Here is a 20418-nt window from a genome sequence, read left to right as displayed (position 1 = left end):
TTTTTTACTCAAGATTGAATATCGTAAACATTCTTGCACTTTTAACTTTCGTATTTCCTCTTAATCCTGCGCTCAATTGTTTCACTGCAAAGATTGTCTTTAGTATTGCAAATAAAAAAAATTATATTATTTAAAGGTAATTTAATAAGAAGTTAGTTTCTGGAAATAATTTAGTGATACATGTTTTAGTTTATGAGATATAATGGTTCTAGTAGAACCCTCAAATTAAATGGTTGGAGGAATGCGGGTGAGGAAGCCATCGGGAGAAGAGTAGGGACTTTTGTGAAAATACTTTCTGATAGTAGGTACTATTCACCTACAAAACTTCAGCTTTCCCATAATTTGATCCAGTAAGGGATTTTTTGTATAGATTTTCTTTCCATTGCCATTCACGATCATTCCGAGCACGAAAATGGTTTTTTACCGGTGTGGGTTCTAGCATGAGAAACCATATAGCTTTTTCTAGAGCTCTTATACGTGCATTTTGAGCACGAAAATGGTTTCTCTCCAGTGTGGGTTCTAGTATGTAAAATCAAATTGCTTTTATAAGAGCACTTGTACGTGCATTCAGAGCACGAGAATGGTTTCTCACCAGTGTGGGTTCTAGTATGTGAAGTCAAACTGCTTTTAAAAGAGCACCTATACGTGCATTCCAAGCACGAGAATGGTTTTTCACCGGTGTGGGTTCTAGTATGAATAACCATATATCTTTTATCAGAGCACTTGTACGTGCAATATGAGCATGAGAATGGTTTCTCTCCAGTGTGGGTTCTAGTATGTAAAACCATACTTCTATTATCAGCGCACTTGTACGTGCATTCAGAGCACGAGAATGGTTTCTCTCCAGTATGGGTTCTGGTATGAATAGCCATATATCTCTTATCAGAGCACTTGTACGAGCATTCCGAGCACAAGAATGGTTTCTCGCCAGTGTGGGTTCTAATATGCGTAATCAGACCACTTTCACTCCTGGGCCTGTAGGTACAAGTTGGGCAGGAAAATAAGTTATTTCTTGTGAGAGACTTTTTTGCAATGGGGTGTTTTATATCACTTATAGATATTTTCGACGAAATAAAATCTGAAAACACAGAAAGAATGAATAATGAGACTGTGGTTATTCGACAGATAAACGAAACGTCAAAAGTAAACCGAGACTGAACAAATGCAAATTCAATTTCATTTCATATATACACGTTTATCTAATTGTTAACATTAAGTTGCTCATTCACATCACTTCTGTTACCTTGACCGAAAACTATATTTACGTGAAAAAAGAAAAATTCGTTGTTATATTAGCCTTTTTCATGACATAAACAACAAGAAACTTTGTACAGCATTGATAAAGAAGATTAAAAAAAGATCACACATACTCATCCAAGTGAGGCGTGTTGAAACAAAGACAGCAATCTCCACCATTGGTGTAAACTTTTTAGATATGGCGATGGATAGAGAATCAAAAATACTATCGACTGCTGCGAAGGTATCGGAGCATAAACGACAATATCCCATACATTTTTGAATTTTAATATTTAGTTCGACAACAAACATGGCAATCTACTTTCGGTTACGAAACAAAAACAGCAGTTTTTGTTTGAGCCAATCAGAGACCCAGAAATATGATATTAAAAATGGCCACCCCATACAAAGTGTGAACAGCTGATGTGATACATAAGATCAGTTTATTTATGTTTTTGTGGTGAAAAAGTGATTTATATTACTGTAAACTTTATTGAAATCAAAGATCGAATGTTTTCCAAGTGAAGTTACACAAGAAATGGCAAGGAAACGTGCGAAAAAACCAGAAATGTCGAGGAGGAATGTTGCCATAAAACAGAGGTTAGTAATGCATATAATGTTATTGTAAACATCAAACTTTTGTCCGTTTGGTGAAATAATAATAATAATAATATAATAATAATAATATTTTTTATTCCAGGATGTGGGGAGGTTTGTGCAATCCCACACGTCCCATATAGATATACATTTTTTTTTTTTGTACAATAGATATAATAAATTATCAAATAAGGAAAACTATCCAGGGTGTGGTCTTGAGTGCGCTTGGGCCCAGCGCTCACTCAGGAGTGGCGCTTGGTGCTGGTAGGCTGCGGTCACCAACGTGTTGGCGGAGGCCATTAGCCGCATCCTGGCTCCAGTGACCCGGTGTCTCATCAGGCCGGCAAATCCATTCAGTCCTAGTTCCGTGAACATTGTCGATGCGCTGCTGTATCTTCGGTATCCAAATATTATTCTACAGGCGTCATTATATTGAATTCGGAGTCGTTCCATCGAGCAAGTTCGGTAGTGACACCATGTCTCACAAGTATACAGGCCAGTACAGAATGCGTTGAACAGTATTTTTTTAACGGTATTGCTGCATTTGCAAAATCTGCGGGCAATCATGTTAGAAACTATGCTAAGGCTTCTCCTTTATCGTTCGATATCGCCATCGTCCGATAGGTTTTCATTAATAATGTGCCCCAAGTATTTCACGTTCGAACATGTATTTATTTTTGCCTCGTTAAGGTATACGGGGAGCATATTACTTGTATCTTGACTTTTTCCGTGGTGGAACGCAATCAATTCCGTCTTCTTCGGGTTGTATATCATATTATGCTGTTTTCCATATTCTTCACAAATGTTTAGGAGTAATCTTAATCCCTTGATCGACGGAGCTAGGAGGATCATGTCGTCCGCGTAGCTTATATGATTCATACATATACTGTTAACACGACAGCCCGTTCTGATGTCCAGGCGACTTGACAACTCGTCCATGTATACATTAAATAGAATGGGGGACATACACCCTCCTTGCCTTACTCCTGACCGCAAATATATCGGCTGGGAGTATGTACTTGCCCACCGTACAACATTTTCTTGCTGGGAGTGCCATCGGGATAGTATGTTTATAAATGAGGTAGGTATATTCCTAGCTTTCAATTTATCCCATAATGTTTTATGACAGACCCTGTCGAAGGCTTTACTTAGATCTAAGAAGCACCCGTATACGGTAGTTTTTCGTTTCTTGTAGAATTCTATTATTTGCTTTGCAGTATATATTGCCATATTAGTGGATAGTCTACATTTAAATCCCATCTGGTTATCTTTAGACATTAGTTTATCATTTATCTCATTTAATATTACCCTTTCAAATAATCTTGCAGTTATAGTTGCTAAAAATATTGGCCGGTAATTGCTGGAGTTAGTCATGTCAGGCTGTCCCGATTTCAGGATTGGAGTTATAATCGTTTTCGTCATTGCACCCGGTATATGGTTGTGTTTAAGTATTGCGTTGAACAGTATGTGTAGTAGTTTGGGTATGTATCTACCTCCGTATTTTATGTGTTCAATACTTAAGTTATCATGTCCCGGAGACTTACCAGCCTTAGTGCCTGTTATGGCCTTCATTATACTGCTTTCAGAGAGGTAAACGTTTTGTCCATCAAATTCCATAATATCAGGGACAGACGGTATTTCATTTCCAGAAATATCTGCAAAGGTTCTTCTAAAAGTATTAGCAATTTCCTCCGTGTTTGTAGATCCATCAATTTGGCTGGCGATTCGATTTTTTGGTTTGATCAGGTTATTGCTTTTCTTCCAGAACTGGGCAAACTGCTTCGTGTCAAGTGATTTTACGATATCATCCATTTTTGTTTGTTCAGAGGAGCTTTGGCAGTGTTTAAGAGCTATTTTGAACTCCTTCCTTTTGGAGTAATGCCCATATATATGTTTTTAGTACCCGCGAAATATTAAGATAAAGTGTCATATTGTGACAAAGAGGATACTGAAATATTTATCTTACGTTTATTATTTGGTACTAACCTATTTAATATACAACATAATTTTTTTTTCAGATATTCGGCAAATTGCTCACTTAACAATTTTTGCTCTTTATAATGACCATTTTTCAATATTATTTTATACTTAATTAATAATTTTGTGATAAGCTACTTTTGTATTTTTTTAATTTGAAATTGAATTCATTAGAAAATATTTCAGAAATTCCAGAAAATAATAATATTATTTATGATGTCAGGATACTGTGTCTTTTATTCGTCACTATTTTGTTTGATTTGTGTAATTAATTATTTTAAGAGTTATACACGGTGTCCGGAAACTCGTAGTACAAGCGGGAAACTGGAGAATCTACACCACATGGGGAACCCAAAAAAACATAAAGTTTTTTGATTTTAGCATTTTCAAAAAAAAAAAAAAACCAAAAAAAAATATTTTTCGGTTATTTTAGGGTTAAAGTTTTTTCTGGTGTTTAGGGTTGAATAACAGATGTTTTAACCCTGCAGAGCAGAAATATTTTATGATTACACCGGGTTAAATGAAGGGTGATTTCAAAATAATGCTTCAAATCCGAGTTTCTTCATTTGTTTTACTTTCAAATAGTTTTAATTAGTTGGGTACTTTGATCTTCAGTAATAATTTATAAGAATTTGATTAAAAAAAAAAAAAAAAAAAAAAAAATCAACTTCAAACTCGATTTACTCGATAACGAAAGCTCAAATAAAAAAAATATATACTACAAAATCGACTCCAAATGTGATGTAGATTCACCAGTTTCCCGCTTGTACTACGAGTTTCCGGACACCCTGTATATTAATTATTAATTTATACATTAATTTATTTTTTGTTCTGTTCTTATTTTTGTACCGTTGTTACTTTGCATGTGTTGTTACTTTGGCTAATTTTTTTCAAAATATGGAATCTATTACATTGCACTAGGTAAATTTGCAAAATGTAAATTGTCTTGTGTTGTAGAATATGTCTTTCCGAATAAATATGTAAAATGATACTTATGACTGATTTCCGTGTTTTACTGTAACCTAAAAAAAAGACCTTTTCAGTTCGTAACAAAACTAGCAAAATCCACATGTTTGGAACAAAACCGGCAGTGTCCAACCTTTCAGAACAAAAGCAGCAATATGCATCGATTTATTGGAAATAACTCAATAATCTACCAATTAATCGCAATAAAATGTACAAAGAGGGTAACTTATGGAAATATTATAATTATTTTGTAACAAAAACTATACTTTATAGTTAAGTTATTGGAAAAATACAAAAAAAAACATCTATTGCATTTTACTCAAATTGAAAAGAAGTGGAGATTGCTGTCTTTGTTTCAACACGCCTCAAGTGATGCAGGCCTAAAATAACTCTGCACAGATGAAGGTGATAGAATTAGAAGTATTACATCGAATCGCCAATAATTTAACTAGCTGCCATTTGAAAGATAAACCAAATCACATTCTAGCGAAGATACGTATCGAAACTGAAGTTACTGGTTTGAGTTATTTCTCCAGAGCTTTTTGGGGCAGCAGTCTGCGGAGTAAACTAATGTCCGATAGGAGAGGTCTTCGGAAGAATAAGTCAATATCTTACCAAGACTTTGGTCGATCCTTTCAAGATGAACAAAACATTCCTTTTTAATGTCAGGATAGTCAATATCTATTTCCGAGAAATCTTGGGCATGTTCTTCTACCACTAGAGTATCTGGGTCACACTCGATCGCAGTAGCTTCATCTGTCTCCTGTTTGATAATCCCGAACGGCAATAATGCTTCATAAGGTGATGTTGGACTTTTTTGTTGGGGGATTGTGTCCGGTTCTGTCTTTATGACACCGACATCTAAGGTCACAAGATCCATTTCAGGTTAACTGTAATTTGATACTGATTTTAGCATAATATTCTGAAAAAAGAAATAATCGTAGATATGCTATATCACTATTGCAATTTATGACTACTCTGTCGTGAATATCAATCCAGGACAATGAATTTGATTACTACAAACAGTATTGTCTCGATCCACGAAACCTGAGTTTAATTTGCTTAATGCTTTCGTTATATTTATCACATGTGAAAAGGTGAGTGACGTTCTTCTAGGTCTAATCATTATGCTTGACAATATCGGTTGCTTGCCCAGTTTTGTTGGAATGTCGAGCTTACGAAATCCGTATAAAGGTCATAAGAACAGATATAACCAAAATTTCACGTTTTTTAAAAACTTAATTTAAAAAGAGGTATATGTTTCTTTTTCCTTTGCAAAACTAAACTATTGTGAACAGTCTTCGCGATGTTTCGAAATGTCACCGAACGCAGTTTATTCTACGTCGGTTTAATTTACGAGTTAATGGTCCTACGTGCAAGGATACTTAATTATGAATAGTATTTTTTTGCTGGATTCAGGGTACTATTATTAAAATTATGACAAAATAACCGCTGAACACAAACTGTTGCCACATTAGAACCTTTAAAATCTTTTTAATACCTTACCGGACTGTTTTGGAATGAGTTTGAGCTCAATAAGGCATCCAATTTGATAATGATAAAAGTAGGCAATGTACGTAAATTTCAAAGCAGATATTATTTATGTAAATGTCTACTTAACAAGTGTCACTCCAAACGGCTTGCCGTCTTTAAATGGAACTGCTTTGAACCGATTTTGTTTGCTTAAATTTGAGTGATGCATATCGTATTTAGCGAGGATACGGAGCTACTGATATACCGGGTCTCAACTACGTTTGTTTTAGATGTGGATTGTTTTTTGTGACTAGAGGTGGGTACCAAACGTAGAATTGAGATCCTAACAACCGGCTTAAGAGTTTTAAGTCCTGTTATGATTGTGAATTGAATAAATGGCTCACAAGGTCACAACTTACAAGTAATTGCGCTTACCGCTTCGACTGGTTGGTTAGAATCAGACATCAGATTATATAAATTCACATTCGTATTTGTGTTAACGAGCATGCGTCGGCGGTTGCGGGTATTTTTCAAATTTAATTATTGAAAAACTAATCGAAATATAAGAGACGTGTTACGACAGATAGGTCCATGGCATAAATATACCACTCTCTAGATCGATATCTTCGGGCTTTTTTGTATAGAACAGCATTATTCAGTACTTAACCACAGATATACAAGCAGTACTTACCGTGCGGAAAAGAGCAGTAGACAAGGTAGAAAAAACTCAAGGTCATCAAAATATAAGACGTAACCATAGACAATATAATTGCTCTCGGCCTACTACATTCATTCACTAGCCCAAAAATATATTTTAAAAATAAAAATATCCTTGAAGCAGAAAAATGTCGAAATTTTTTCCAAGGGCAAGGTTCATCTGCCAAACAAAATAATCTTTTTAGTGTATTTCCTTAAGATAAAACTTGTAAATCTGAGAAGAAGAAATCCAAAATGACAAGAAATTTGCAAAAACACTGAAGAAAATTTCCAAAACATGATTGTCCGACAGTACAACGATGAATTCCTTTTTTTTTTATAGTTAATACCTCAAAAGAGTCCCAACTGCTCCCGTCTGGAGCCAGTGAGACTATGGAATCCCCAATTGCGCGATGTTGTGAGGCTGAAGGTAAGTGGGGAAGGGAAAGAGGAAGGTGGGGAAGTACCTGGCTATTCAGATCTAGTCACTAAACACGGCTAAAGCCATTTGGAGCAACGTTTCAATTCTGAATGGTGGTCTTACACCAGGGCGATACTGGTAGTATCTTCCACTCTGGAACGTGCCGCAAATATACTATATATTATTTTTATTTAATTAATTGTGAAATAACACAAATCAATCAAATAAAATTGATTTGCGCACGCCGGGTTTGAACCCGCGACCTTCGGAATGGCAGTCCAGTTACCACTGGACTATGCCGGCCGTCTCATGGTTACATGTGTTTAAAAATCTTTAATTTCACCAAAACAATAAGATAATACAGGAAAACACTAATCAATAACATGAATAAGTTGGTCGATATAATAAATAACATTTAAACGTTGTGGAGGAAGACATATGCAGAGTATGAAGCATTGTTCAAAATCCCGAACGAACAACCTAAAAACTGTTAATTCACTTTAAACTTGAACTTACGTAAGTAGGTTAAACATATGTTTGTGACTTGCTAACACTATACTGGCTTATATTGTATTTTCATCACGAACCACTTTAACACGCATAATTTCGACGCGAAATAATAGTATTTCGGCAGCAAATGACAACCCGCGTGCAAAAATAAATCACTCTCATTTTGTTTGAATGATTTGAATACAGTCAAGCGACAACATTCCGTCATCTCTTTCTGTTACACGAGTCATTATGGTAGAGAGCGAGAGATCAAACCAATCATTCTGCTCCAACCAATGAGATCTGAGCTTTAAGCCATACTAATCGTTTTCTATAAGAATAAGGAGGTGGGCGCGGCGGTTTCAAATGGGTTTTAATGCCAAAGCTGAGTTAAATAATGTACCGAATTGTGAGCGGAGACAGAAACCCAGCCGAGCAAGACGTTCTTCCTTTTCGTCCCGGAGAGAAAAAAATCACATAAGATCCGAAGGGGGGTCACTAGGGTCCCCCAATTTGTTTTGCTTATTAAAGGATGTTAATGGCATAATATTGCGTAATTTGTTTTAGTAATAATTAGGGGGGAGTATATTCAACGTGTTTCAGAAGTCATTATCTAAATAATTCCATAAATAAAGTCGTAGTTAATATTCTAATGAATTTAGATAATAATGCGCCTTTTCCCATACAAAACAGGGAAGGCGGGCCGAAAACGAGCATAACTCCTCGATTCTGAATCTTGACTGGCGATTGGCGATTACAGCGTAGCTAGTTTGTTGGACAGAGTGATCCGTAAATGATGGGTATATTTATAAATATATATTTTTTGAGTTTTAAAAACCTACCACTACCTACCTAGGTACGGATGTTATTTCGAATATTATGGAATTTTTAGATGTACCTAAGTGAAGGTTATAATTCCTAATTTATGATTTTAAATAGTACATTTACATTTAGGGTTAAATCGTAGTGTTTGCCTTACCATAAATAATGGGTTCGTTTGTATATCAAGGGGTTCGAATAAAACGAATTTTTGGAAAATAGTGAAAAAAACAAGGTATTTTTAAAACTTAAACGTGGAGAAGTTTATTTTTCATTGTAACCTCAGATATTCCTGTTTTTGATTTTTCTATGTAAATACACCACAACAGTCCCAACTGCTCCTAATCATCTGGAACCAGTGCGACTATGGCATTCCCAAATGGGGGATGTTGGAGTGGCGGCTCGTAATTTTTAGGTGTACTAGAGTGATAATATTTCAATTAATAGTAGACCCAAAAGTCGCGAGCCGCTACTGGTATGTTGTAAGGCTAAAGGTAGTGGGGAGGGTAAGGAGACGGAGAAGAGGTAGGTGGGGAAATACCTGGCTATTCAGATCAGGTCACCAAACAAGGTAAAAGTCATTTCAAGCAACATTCAAAATGAATTCTGGTCAGTAAATTGTGAAATATCACACAGTAATCTATTAAAATTTACTTGCGCACACCGGGATTAGAACCCGCGACCTCCGGTTTACTAGTCTAGAGCCTTACCTCTTGACAACAGATGCTGTAATATTTATAAAAAAATATATATAATATCAATTTGCAGGGCGGTAGATGCTTTCAGTATAGCCCTAGTAAAAGACCACCATGTAGAATCCAAACGTTGCTTGAAATGACTTAAGCCTATATGGTAATTAGATTTGAATATGCATGTTTGCTTAAATTTCTTAAACTTCCACCTTTGTCTTTCCCATATCCTCCCCCTCCCCATCCCCACTATCTTCAGCCTCACAAAATACCCCAATTGGGGATGCCATAGTTCCACTGGATAGGACTGTTGGGGCTCTTGTGCGGTTTTCACACAAATTAATTAAAACCATAGAATTTTATGATCTAATTTAAAACATTGGAAAATATGCCGTAAGAAACTGCAATAAAAACCTGCCGACTGATTACATAAATTCTAATATTAAAAGTACAGAATAAATATTTTACAACCCTGAAATAGATATTAATTTATAAACACTATTTCATAAATATGAATGAACTACTTACCAGTCTGAAGATGCCCATAGCAGGGTGAAACTAGTCCGGTTTTGCAGAGAATTGTTTACCACGAAAATTTAGAGAATTAGCAAAAACCCAATATAAAATTTAACAGACGTTTGCGATAGACTTTTTAACCATATAGTATTCTGTTTTTATTCAAGTTCCTTCAAATTACTTAAAGATGTAAACAAAATATGTGTCTCTTTCTGACCGATTTCTTTTCCATGCGAGAAACAGAGACAGACATAATTTTAATGTTGTCTCTAAACATGAAAAATTTACTGGATGGACGCCAGATAGGCCGATCTTAGTCCGGCAAGTGAACATTTTAGCATCGCAAAAGGAAATACCAGTAGTGCAGTGTACGCGACCGGGAGTAAGCCTTTTCCATAAAATGCAACTTTTACGGTCCAGTTCGCAGCTCGCTGGATCGTTCGCGGTGGAGAGCGGGGAGTGGGGATGGGGACGGGGGAATTTTAGCCGATGCTACGAAGCTGAGGTGCGGGGCAGGGATAGGAATTTTGGCGGAATTTTGTACAAATTATTTAATATCTGAGAAACTAGAAATAAAATATATATTTTTTAAATGCAGATCGATAACCAAATAGTTTTTTTAGGATTACCTAAATTACAGAGTATGTGGTGTAAAAAACAACTTAGATATAGCATAAAACTCTCGTTAGTGTAAGTGTGTTCCCCCCGTCCGGTACGGAAGTGTTAACATGGATCGAGAATAGAAGCACTGTCATCTGTAGCATCCACGTGATCGAAATTGACAGGCGGTAGTTTGTGCAGTTTGTTTTGATTCTGACCCACAAATGTTGATAGAGCTTTATTCTCAGTTTCCTTCAGTATTTTAATTATATCGTATAAATTCTTGAACTTCGCCTTTTTTAAGAACCCTGCTGTCAACTTTTTTTAAAATTATTTATTCATTCAGTTGTTTTTACATTTGTATTTTAAATAGTGTCTTACAAAACTGGTAAGTATTCAGTTTGATTGTAAAAAATCTCTCAATTAATAATTTTGATTTATTCATTGACATGTATTGTATCTTGATAAATAGATTAAGGTTTTAATTACATAAATATATTTTTTACGTGATGCATTTTTAGTCTTAAACAAATTTTAAATGAAGATACTAGATTGATCATAAACTCATTAAAAAACTCGTCTTCAACTGGCTTGTACGAAATATCAAATATCGCTTTAAAAAAACTTGTATCAGAAATAACCACTCCATCAAATCTTATTAACCTAAGCATCCTAAAAGGCCGATTCCCCGACAATCTAAAACACGGAATCATAATCCCAATACATAAAGGAGGCTCTAGAGCGGACATAACTAACTATCGTCCAATTTCATTACTAAATTCACTATCTAAAGTCTTTGAAAAAACTATTAATAATCAACTAATTGAATACCTTGAACAAAGTATATCTGAAAACAGGACGGTTCGTTGTTATTTTTCCCTTTTTATGACAAAAAAAACAGAAAACTTCGCAAACCATAGTTAAAAATATATATATATATATATGTCAAAAAAGACAGGAATTCGAATCCATATATGCAAACGTAAAATCACCCTTGACAGATAGGGTGAGATTTGTAGAGGTCCTTTATCGAATGGTGAAAAATTGAATTAGCTGCCAATTGATAGATAAACCAAATAGAGGTCCATTAAATGGAAGACTTGGGAACCTAGGCATCGAAACCGAAGCTAGTGGTTTGAGTGCACTTCTGCTGAGCTGTTCCCGTCTGCAGTCTGCGGGGTAAACTAACCCACCGTTTGAAAGGGAACAGGAAGAATAAGTTTACCTCGACATTGGTTAACTCAAGATGAACGAAGTATTACTTGTTATCAGGAGAGTCAATATCTATTTCAGAGAATGCGCCACATTCTTGCACACGTTCCTCTGCCGCTGGAGTCCCCGGTTCACACCTGTTGGCAGTAGCGTCTTCTGTTTCCTGTTTGAAAATCCCGAACTGCAATATTTCTTCATAAGGGGATGTTGAACTCTCTTCTCCGGGGATTGTCTCCGGTTCGGACTTTATGACACCGACATCTGAGGCTACTAGATCCATTTAAGGAAACACTGCTTTGTCAGTCTGATGTTAGCAAGATATTCTGGAAAACAAAATAGTCGTAGGTATGTCATATTCACGTCGTACGAACCATCTACGAGTCAGAAGAGATGTGCACATTGTATCACACTTCTTCAAACTGATTCGTGGATGGTTTGAAAATCCGACTATCGTGGAGAGTATTAGTCTCTATGTTCCTGATGGTTATCTCCGTCACCGACAGCATAGACTCTTGTATCTCCCGGCCTGCAGGACCAACTTGCCTGCAGGTCATGCCGGTGGGGAGAGCAGGCTTGCTGTTGAATAGAATCAATTCGGATATCGACATATTTAGCAACGGCGAAGCTGCCGTTAAAAAGCAAGCTCTATTGATGCTGGTATAGTTGATACACCGTTTACTTATTATGTAATACCATTTTACAAATGTACTTAAGAATTAAGATGTAATTTTTTAATGTTTTTAAAGGAATAAACTAATTGAATTGAATTCAAATTATGTAAAATGTGCCTCGTGTATCGGTTACTTTTAAGCGCGGCTTGGTTAGAATGTCAAGTTTAGCACACAATCAAATTGTGTATAAATATGATTTTAATATATGAACATGCTTCTTGTTTTTTGCAAAACCAATCCAATGTCAACGTAAAGCTTATGTCAAGGAACGCAATTTTTTTTTACGCGGGTTGTAGCACACAATTTTCGTAAAGGTATGAGGGCACTATCCATATAATTATGACGACTTAAGCGTTGAACACAAACTGTTTATACTATGAAACTTTTAAAATGTTTCATATATCAGTATGATCCATCATCAATTAATATCATAGAAATAACTCATCGCTCATGAATCATCAAATACCAATATGTTTTAGTAATAATGTTCATCATGTCCTCCGATGTTTCCTTGCCTTACGCAGTAATCACAACGGCATATTTGGGTTCTTCGATTTGTACCGTTCATTCTCTTAGTATTGTGGTTCATTTTATTTACGAGTTATACCTTGTCATATCTTTTTTTAGGAGATCAGTAATTTGTTCCCGGAAATTATTTCTAGGTTTCTTCTAACTCGTTATTTCACACTTTGGAATCCTTTACTGTAGTTAGATTTTTTAGGTCGCTTTTTAAATTTGTAATTAACTTTAGCACGACCATTATGTGTTCAACTTTAGCTTAACTCTATAGGGAACAAACAAAAAACGTAAATTTATATATATAATCGTATATTTATTTAAAACGAAACAAAAGTGTTGTATTTCTTGTTTACTTGCATGACCAATAAACAAGAAATATAAACCTGAAAATTTAAGAATGAGGAGCTGGATTTAACAAACAACAGTCAGTGAATATCGTCATTTTATTAAATAAACATTTTTATTTACTTTGAAACATTCAAAACGGACATGACAAATTCCAAACGACACTTAAAATTTCACGTAAGTCGTTTAAAATGTTGCCTCTGAATCCAGTGATTTGATCCATCAAAAAGTTGAAATTCTCCAAAATTATCCATGTAGGTGTTAGAGAAAGTTTGAACATGAAAATTTAAGAATGAGGAGCTGGATTTAACAAACAACAGTCAGTGAATATCGTCATTTTATTAAATAAACATTTTTATTTACTTTGAAACATTCAAAACGGACATGACAAATTCCAAACGACAATTAAAATTTCACGTAAGTCGTTTAAAATGTTGCCTCTGAATCCAGTGATTTGATCCATCAAAAAGTTGAAATTCTCCAAAATCATCCATGTAGGTGTTAGAGAAAGATACACCAATCCACCACGAATAGCACACAAGATTTCGGGCACACCATGATTATCAAATTGGATAAGGGAATATGTGTTTATACCGTTAAACATTAAAATAAAGCCTTACGCAATTACTACATTTACGAGAGCATTTGTGTGTGCATTCCGAGCAAGCGAAAGTTTTCTAAGCCGTGTGGGTTTTGGTATGACAAACCAAATAGATTTTTGTAGAGGACTTGTACGTGCATTCCAAGCACGAGAATGGTTTCTCTCCAGTGTGGGTTCTAGTATGAAGAACCATATTTGTTTTTCGACAGCACTTGTACGTGCATTCCGAGCACGAGAATGGTTTCTCTTCGGTGTGCGTTCTAGTATGACGAACCAAATCTCTCTTTTGAAAGCACTTGTATGTGCATTCCGAGCACGAGAATGGTTTCTCTCCAGTGTGGGTTGCAGCGTGATACACCATACTGCTTTTGACAGAGCACTTGTAAGAGCATTCCGAGCATGAGAATGGTTTCTCTCCGGTATGCGTTCTAGTATGACGAACCAATGAGCTTTTTGTAGAGGACTTGTACGTGCATTCCAAGCACGAGAATGGTTTCTCTCCAGTGTGGGTTCTAGTATGAAGAATCATATTTGTTTTTCGACAGCACTTGTACGTGCATTCCGAGCACGAGAATGGTTTCTCTTCGGTGTGCGTTCTAGTATGACGAACCAAATCTCTCTTTTGAAAGCACTTGTATGTGCATTCCGAGCACGAGAATGGTTTCTCTCCAGTGTGGGTTGCAGCGTGATACACCATACTGCTTTTGACAGAGCACTTGTAAGAGCATTCCGAGCATGAGAATGGTTTCTCTCCGGTATGCGTTCTAGTATGATAATCCAAATGGCTTTTTTTAGAGGACTTGTACGTGCATTCTAAGCACGAAAATGGTTTCTCTCCAGTGTGGGTTCTAGTATGAGAAACCAAATTACTTTTTTGCCAGCACTTGTACGTGCATTTCGAGCATGAGAACGGTTTCTCTCCATCGTGTAATCCTGTATGATAAAGCAAACTTACTTGAGACGGTAGCAAGGAAACTTTTCCAAGCATTTATATGGAAGATGTAAAACAAGGGCTATAGAAATATAAATCTACCATAGCTTCTCTAATAACATCCTGGATATGTAGGGTCAGAAGGGTAGAGGTCCTACATCAGATAAACAAAACTCGTTTAAAAATATAAATAATAAAATAAAACTTTAATTGGAATAAAATAACCTAGTTTGAATACAACTAGATTTGAGTATAATATAAAAGCCAACCAGTTTCGATTCGACCAGAACCTCATTCAGGGTGTTAAGAAACATAACATATATTGTAATTATACTCTCTCGCAGAGAATGCTTTATATGAAAAAAATAATAATTGAACGAGTTACCAATTGAAATATAACTCAAATCACTTTATATTGCGCTGTTCCGGGCTAAAGTCTGCAGGATAAACTAACCTCTAACAGTAGATGCAACCGGAAGAATAAATAAATAGCTTACCAAGACTTTGTTCAATCCTTTCAAAACATTCCTTTTTGATATCAGGATAGTCAATATCTATTTCAGAGTGTGCGCCACATTCTTGCACATATTCCACTGCCGCTAGAGTTCCGGGTTCACACTTGATCGCAGTAGTATATTTGGTCTCCCGTCTGACTATTCCGAACTGCAATATTGCTTCATGATGTGATGTTGGACTTTCGTCCTCGGGGATTGTCTCCGGTTCGGACTTTATGACACCGACGTCTGAGGTCACAAGATCCATTTCAGGTACACTGCTTTTTCAATCTGATGTTAGCAACATATTCTGGAAAAGGGTTGAGCGGCCGATGTATTATACTTAAATTTGAACGAGGAATGTCGTATGTAACTAGCTTACGGATCTACTGATATATCGGGCCTCAAAGACTGTGTGCGAAGTACTTTTTTGGAGATGGGTACCAAACGTAGGACTAAGATCTAAACAACCGATTTTAGAATGTCAAATCTTGTTGTGATTATAAATCGTTATAGTGAATTGAATAAAAGGCTCACGAAGTGACAATTTAATTAACAGAATATTAATTTGAGATGTATTAGTAGATAATTCTGCGTTAGAAGAACGATGACAGGCAGGTAAAATAATGTCATAGACAAATAACACCAAAGGCAAAACGGATAATAGCACACAAGTCAAAAGTATTAAGAAATATATATATGGCAGCACTCAAATCGTTCATAATTCTTTTAATGGCAGCACTATGTATTTGCTTATTTGTTCTAAATCATTAATACAAATTCTAATATTGAGCGAATAAATGTTTTAATTACAAATGCGGTTGTGAAGGGTTGAATCAATCTTGGGATGCATCCTTCAAGTTTGTACCTGTCACAGATGGAATTTTTGTCTGAGCTGAAAAACGTCGCGCAGTCCATAAAGGCCCGTTTATAATAGGAATAAGCGGTAAGAATAAGCCGTAAGGCCCTAGGCCGTAGAAGTTGGAAGATAGGAAACCTGTGTACCCGTTTATAATAGATGGCAATAATCTCTTATTTTTTTCCATAACCAAAAAGATGGTCCAACTTTATTTTTTACGGTTACGGATTACAGAAAGCTGAGATATATACCGAGATTTATGTTTTTTCGATCGATAATCTATGGTATCCACTATTTGACAAGAGTGGTTTATTTATGTATTTGACAATCGAACAATAATATTTGTGTTGTAGAAGTCCTAACAATTTATAGAAATAGGTCTGCGACATTCTTGTATATTTCTTAAATTGATCGTTGTCTACTGTTGCCATGTCTTTAAACAAATTATGGAAATGTCCTGTTTTCTTCCTTTTATGATTAATGGGACGCACACTCCAACGTCGTTTTTTCCTTATTTTTTTCGTCAACTATGTGTCTCCTATTGCAGCGTATGCTAGCCCCAGAATTGACAAAAACATTCCACATGCAACAATATCTGATGAATCCATCGTTTCAATATTTATTTATCTAAAACAATATTACTTTTATAAGATGGAGGAAGAATATACTCTCGGTCGACAGTTGACATAGACAAGTGACAGCGGCATAGTCACTTCTATGGGCGTATTCTATTCTATTCCTATTTCAATTATAAACGATAATCTAAAATATTACGGATAACGGATTACGGCATCGGCTTATTCTTACCGCTTATTCCTATTATAAACGGGCTTTTATTATCCCTAAATCTCTTTATTCAATGCATCATTTCAGTTCAACGCAATTTATTTTTAAGGGTATTAATTTATTTTTTAATCTTAAGCTAGCTCATATTGTCGTGTGTGCGAGTAGTTTTAGAAAAATATTAAAAAAACTACAGTAATTTTCAAACAATGGATCTTTAAATATTCAAATGTAAGTACATATTATGTGTCAAAAAAAACATCAATATCTGAGGAAAAAATTGTTTTCTCAATTCCTCTTTAAACTTAACCATCTTCTCAATCTTAGTTATTTCCTTCGGGTTTTTTTTATACATTTGGACGGCCTTGTACAATAGAAATTTCTGGGTGCTTGATTTTTTTCGTGTTGGAAATCTGATTTTTCTCGCATTTCTCGTCCCATGTCCGTGTATCTAGTGGTTGTAATTTATTTTTCTATTCAGTTCCATAGAAATCATCTCTATTTTAATTTTATGAATAAAAATAAGTACATTAAAATATATAAATTGTTTTACCGTATTAAAAATTTAGCTCATTTAACACGTCTCTTATTCGTGTGTATATGTTGCGCTTGAGTATTTTTCGCATTTCTTTATTTTGCAGTATTTGTAATTTATTAATTTTTCTCTTCATTGCGGAGAAATATAATACTTGAACAGTTATTTAAATGGGGGTAATGGTAATTTTTTTAAATCAACCCACAAATTTTTTAGTGGATGTTTTTAATTGGACACGTTTTGAAAGATCTTCATCTAGGTGCACACTTAGGCCATGGAGTGTTCATTGTAATATGTGTTTATAATAATACCGGGATCATTACATAATTCAGTACAATAGTGTAATGTAAAACAGAACATTCAACAATTCTAGCGTAGTTCAATCGCAGAACGCTGTCAAAATGGTAACACGATGACGCGCGTTACAATCGAGTTGGCGAAAAATATTATATTTCTATCTGTTTTTTTACTAAGATGTATTCTAGTGTTCCATTTATGCGACATTTTAATGCCGAAATATGAGACCCGAGCGCCGAGAGACGATATACATACGCGACTGACTGGCTATCGTCCTATTGATGGGTGGGGTAAGACATTATCCTTCAGAGATAGTTTTCCCGTCTCTATTGAACAGTGTCTTCGTTTATTGTCCAGTCTTTCAAACGACTGTTCACACTCTGTGTCCGAAGCTGGGACAAAACAGTTTTCCACTGTCCTCGTGTGATCCCTGCATTAAAAACCAGTCAATACAATGTTCTTGTAGTATGAGAAAACAAATAAATTTTTCGAATGTATTGTTCTTTGAATGTCAAAAGATTACACCAAAAATGTTGATGGTCATGTTTTAAGACTAATTTTTGGTACTTATTAAGCAACAGAGATTTTGACACTTTGATATCACGGAATCAGGGATCAGCACTTAGCCGGCATAATTCCTCACACTCACAGTCCCTATCATTGTTTAAAAAATCTTAGAATATACTTAAGCTCTACGCTTTTACGTTGTTTTGTTTGTTTTAACTCTGTGTTGGCACACACTCCTTACTTCACGTACGTTCATAAAGCGTCTTAGGCTTACGACTTCTGTTATTCTGACTCTTGACCGGACTCAATTATCGTATCTAGTAGTTTTTTTTTTATTGAATATATAAACACATTACAATAATTTACAAATGTAGATATTTCGAGGCTGATTGCGAAAAAATTAGAAATTTTTAACAAAAAATTGCCCAACTCAATTGAAAAATTATTTCTCGTGTTTGAGTTGGGGAGTGTTGTGAGTCATTATGGTTTATAGGTTGTAAAATTTCACTAGTTGATGTAGCTAAAAATTAACAAATAGCTATAAAACTAGATGATAAATTTGATAACACTATATAATTAAGAAAATAAGAAATTTAATTACAAACTAAAAAATAAAAGATATAACTTAAATAATATAATAGTTATTAAACTTAGAAAAAATAAGATATAAAAATAAAAATGTACTTATAAGGTACGAAATAATAGTAGGTAGGTACAGTACTGGTAGTAAATTGTTCAAAGACCGAGCTGGCAATCTTGTATGAAATGAGTACTCATTAAAATGCAACAACAATAAACGCATATTAGCACAAATTAGGAAGCGGATAATATAACTTTAGAGGATTTGTATTTTTTTAAAAATATTAAATTTTGTTTATATATATTTTTTTTATTAATCATTAATCAATTTTCCTAAATTCATAACGTAAATTAAGGAAAATTTAATTAATAAAAATTACAAATGAGTTCATACAAACAATTATTTGAAAAATGTATCCAATGAAATTAAAACTTGTGATTACCGTTGGGTTTTATCTAAAAGTTGTTTGATTTGTGATTTGAAGGTTTTGTAATTTTTTTCAGTTTTAATTTTATCCGGAAGGGCATTAAACAATTTTATACCTTGATAATTATAATGGTGTTGACCAGCACTAGTATTACATTTAGGAATTTCTAAGTTACCACGTGATCTAGATCGGTTACTTATTTTTGTAGAAATTGTTGAATTGAAATGGTCTTTATGAATTTGTAACAGTGCATTCTTTTTAAAAATTTTGTTTAAGCTAAGATAAGATTTTGTTTATGCGACGGCCGGCATAGTCCAGTGGTAACGCATTGGACTACCATTCCGAAGGTCGCGGGTTCGAACCCGGCGTGCGCAAATAAATTTTATTTGATTAATTTGTGTTATTTCACAATTAATTAATTAAAATAATATATAGTATATTTGCGGCACGTTCCTGAGTGGAAGATACTACCAGTATCGCCCTGGTGTAAGACCACCATTCAGAATTGAAACGTTGCTCCAAATGGCTTTAGCCGTGTTTAGTGACTAGATCTGAATAGCCAGGTACTTCCCCACCTTCCTCTTTCCCTTCCCCACGTACCTTCAGCCTCACAACATCCCCCAATTGGGGATGCCATAGTCTCACTGGCTCCAGACGGGAGCAGTTGGGACTCTTGTGAGGTATTCACTATAAAAAAAAAAAAAACGGCTCCGTGGTTGGAAATATCGATGGTTTTCTTAGGATGACTTTCAAAATTAACCTCTGAACCTTTTCTACAGGTGAAAGGTTAGTTTTGAAAGTCCCTCCCCAACCGATTATACCATATTGTAATATGGATTGGGCAAGAGAAAAATATATAATTTTAATCATATTATATGAAAGGATGTTTCTCAATCAAATGAATAAGTAAATAAGTTTTCTTACTCTGGTTGCCGTATTTTGGACTTGTTCGTTCCATTTTAAGTGTCTATCTATTATGATACCCAGATACTTTATACTATTTGTTATGAATATGTATTTGACACAATGTTACGATACTTACTTAGCCCATAGATGTGTTAATAGGCTGTTATTGTGTGTGGTTTTTCTAAGTACATTATTGACTGTTAATATGATTGAATAGTGGGTGGCCAAGTTTGACTTTGTTGGTCTTTGAAGGCCAACGCGCCAGAGTCCCT

At 35.1% G+C, this 20418-nt stretch overlaps 1 protein-coding gene and 1 long non-coding RNA gene across 4 annotated transcripts; both read right to left on the bottom strand.

The window, feature by feature from the left end:
• Positions 1–251: 251 nt before the first annotated feature.
• Positions 252–6851, bottom strand: LOC149416106 (uncharacterized). Of its 2 annotated transcripts, none has more exons than XR_016303647.1 (3): positions 6669–6851; positions 5392–5666; positions 252–1078 (listed from the first exon to the last, which is right to left on the bottom strand). It is a non-coding gene; the product is annotated as an uncharacterized LOC149416106 (long non-coding RNA). The 2 variants fall into 2 exon arrangements; XR_016303646.1 differs by having other exon boundaries at positions 6685–6851.
• A 6409-nt stretch (positions 6852–13260) lies between these two features.
• On the bottom strand, positions 13261–15852 carry LOC149416105 (uncharacterized). 2 transcript variants are annotated; one of them, XM_089642056.1, is made up of 3 exons: positions 15679–15852; positions 15256–15562; positions 13261–14760 (listed from the first exon to the last, which is right to left on the bottom strand). In XM_089642056.1, the coding sequence occupies exons 2-3, from the start codon at positions 15518–15520 to the stop codon at positions 13904–13906; spliced, it is 1122 nt and encodes a 373-aa protein (XP_089498182.1). In that variant the 5' UTR covers positions 15521–15562; positions 15679–15852; the 3' UTR covers positions 13261–13903. The 2 variants fall into 2 exon arrangements, with proteins under 2 accessions (XP_089498182.1, XP_089498181.1); XM_089642055.1 differs by having other exon boundaries at positions 15256–15852.
• Positions 15853–20418: the final 4566 nt, after the last annotated feature.

This window comes from Hesperophylax consimilis, chromosome 17 (assembly GCF_061612785.1).
Source record: "Hesperophylax consimilis isolate HC1 chromosome 17, BYU_Hcon_1.0, whole genome shotgun sequence".
NCBI classification, from domain to species: domain Eukaryota; kingdom Metazoa; phylum Arthropoda; class Insecta; order Trichoptera; family Limnephilidae; genus Hesperophylax; species Hesperophylax consimilis.
The sequence above is the reverse complement of the archived record's forward strand: the minus strand, read 5'-3'. Positions and strand labels throughout refer to the sequence as shown.

Excerpts from the sequence above, each read along its gene's own strand:
- LOC149416105 (XM_089642055.1), bottom strand. The coding sequence starts at position 15,520 with ATGGATCTTGTGACCTCAGACGTCGGTGTCATAAAGTCCGAACCGGAG. Across the intron at positions 14,761-15,255 it reads AAGGATTGAACAAAGTCTTG|GATTACACGATGGAGAGAAA; the intron begins GTAAGCTATTTA and ends TTTATCATACAG.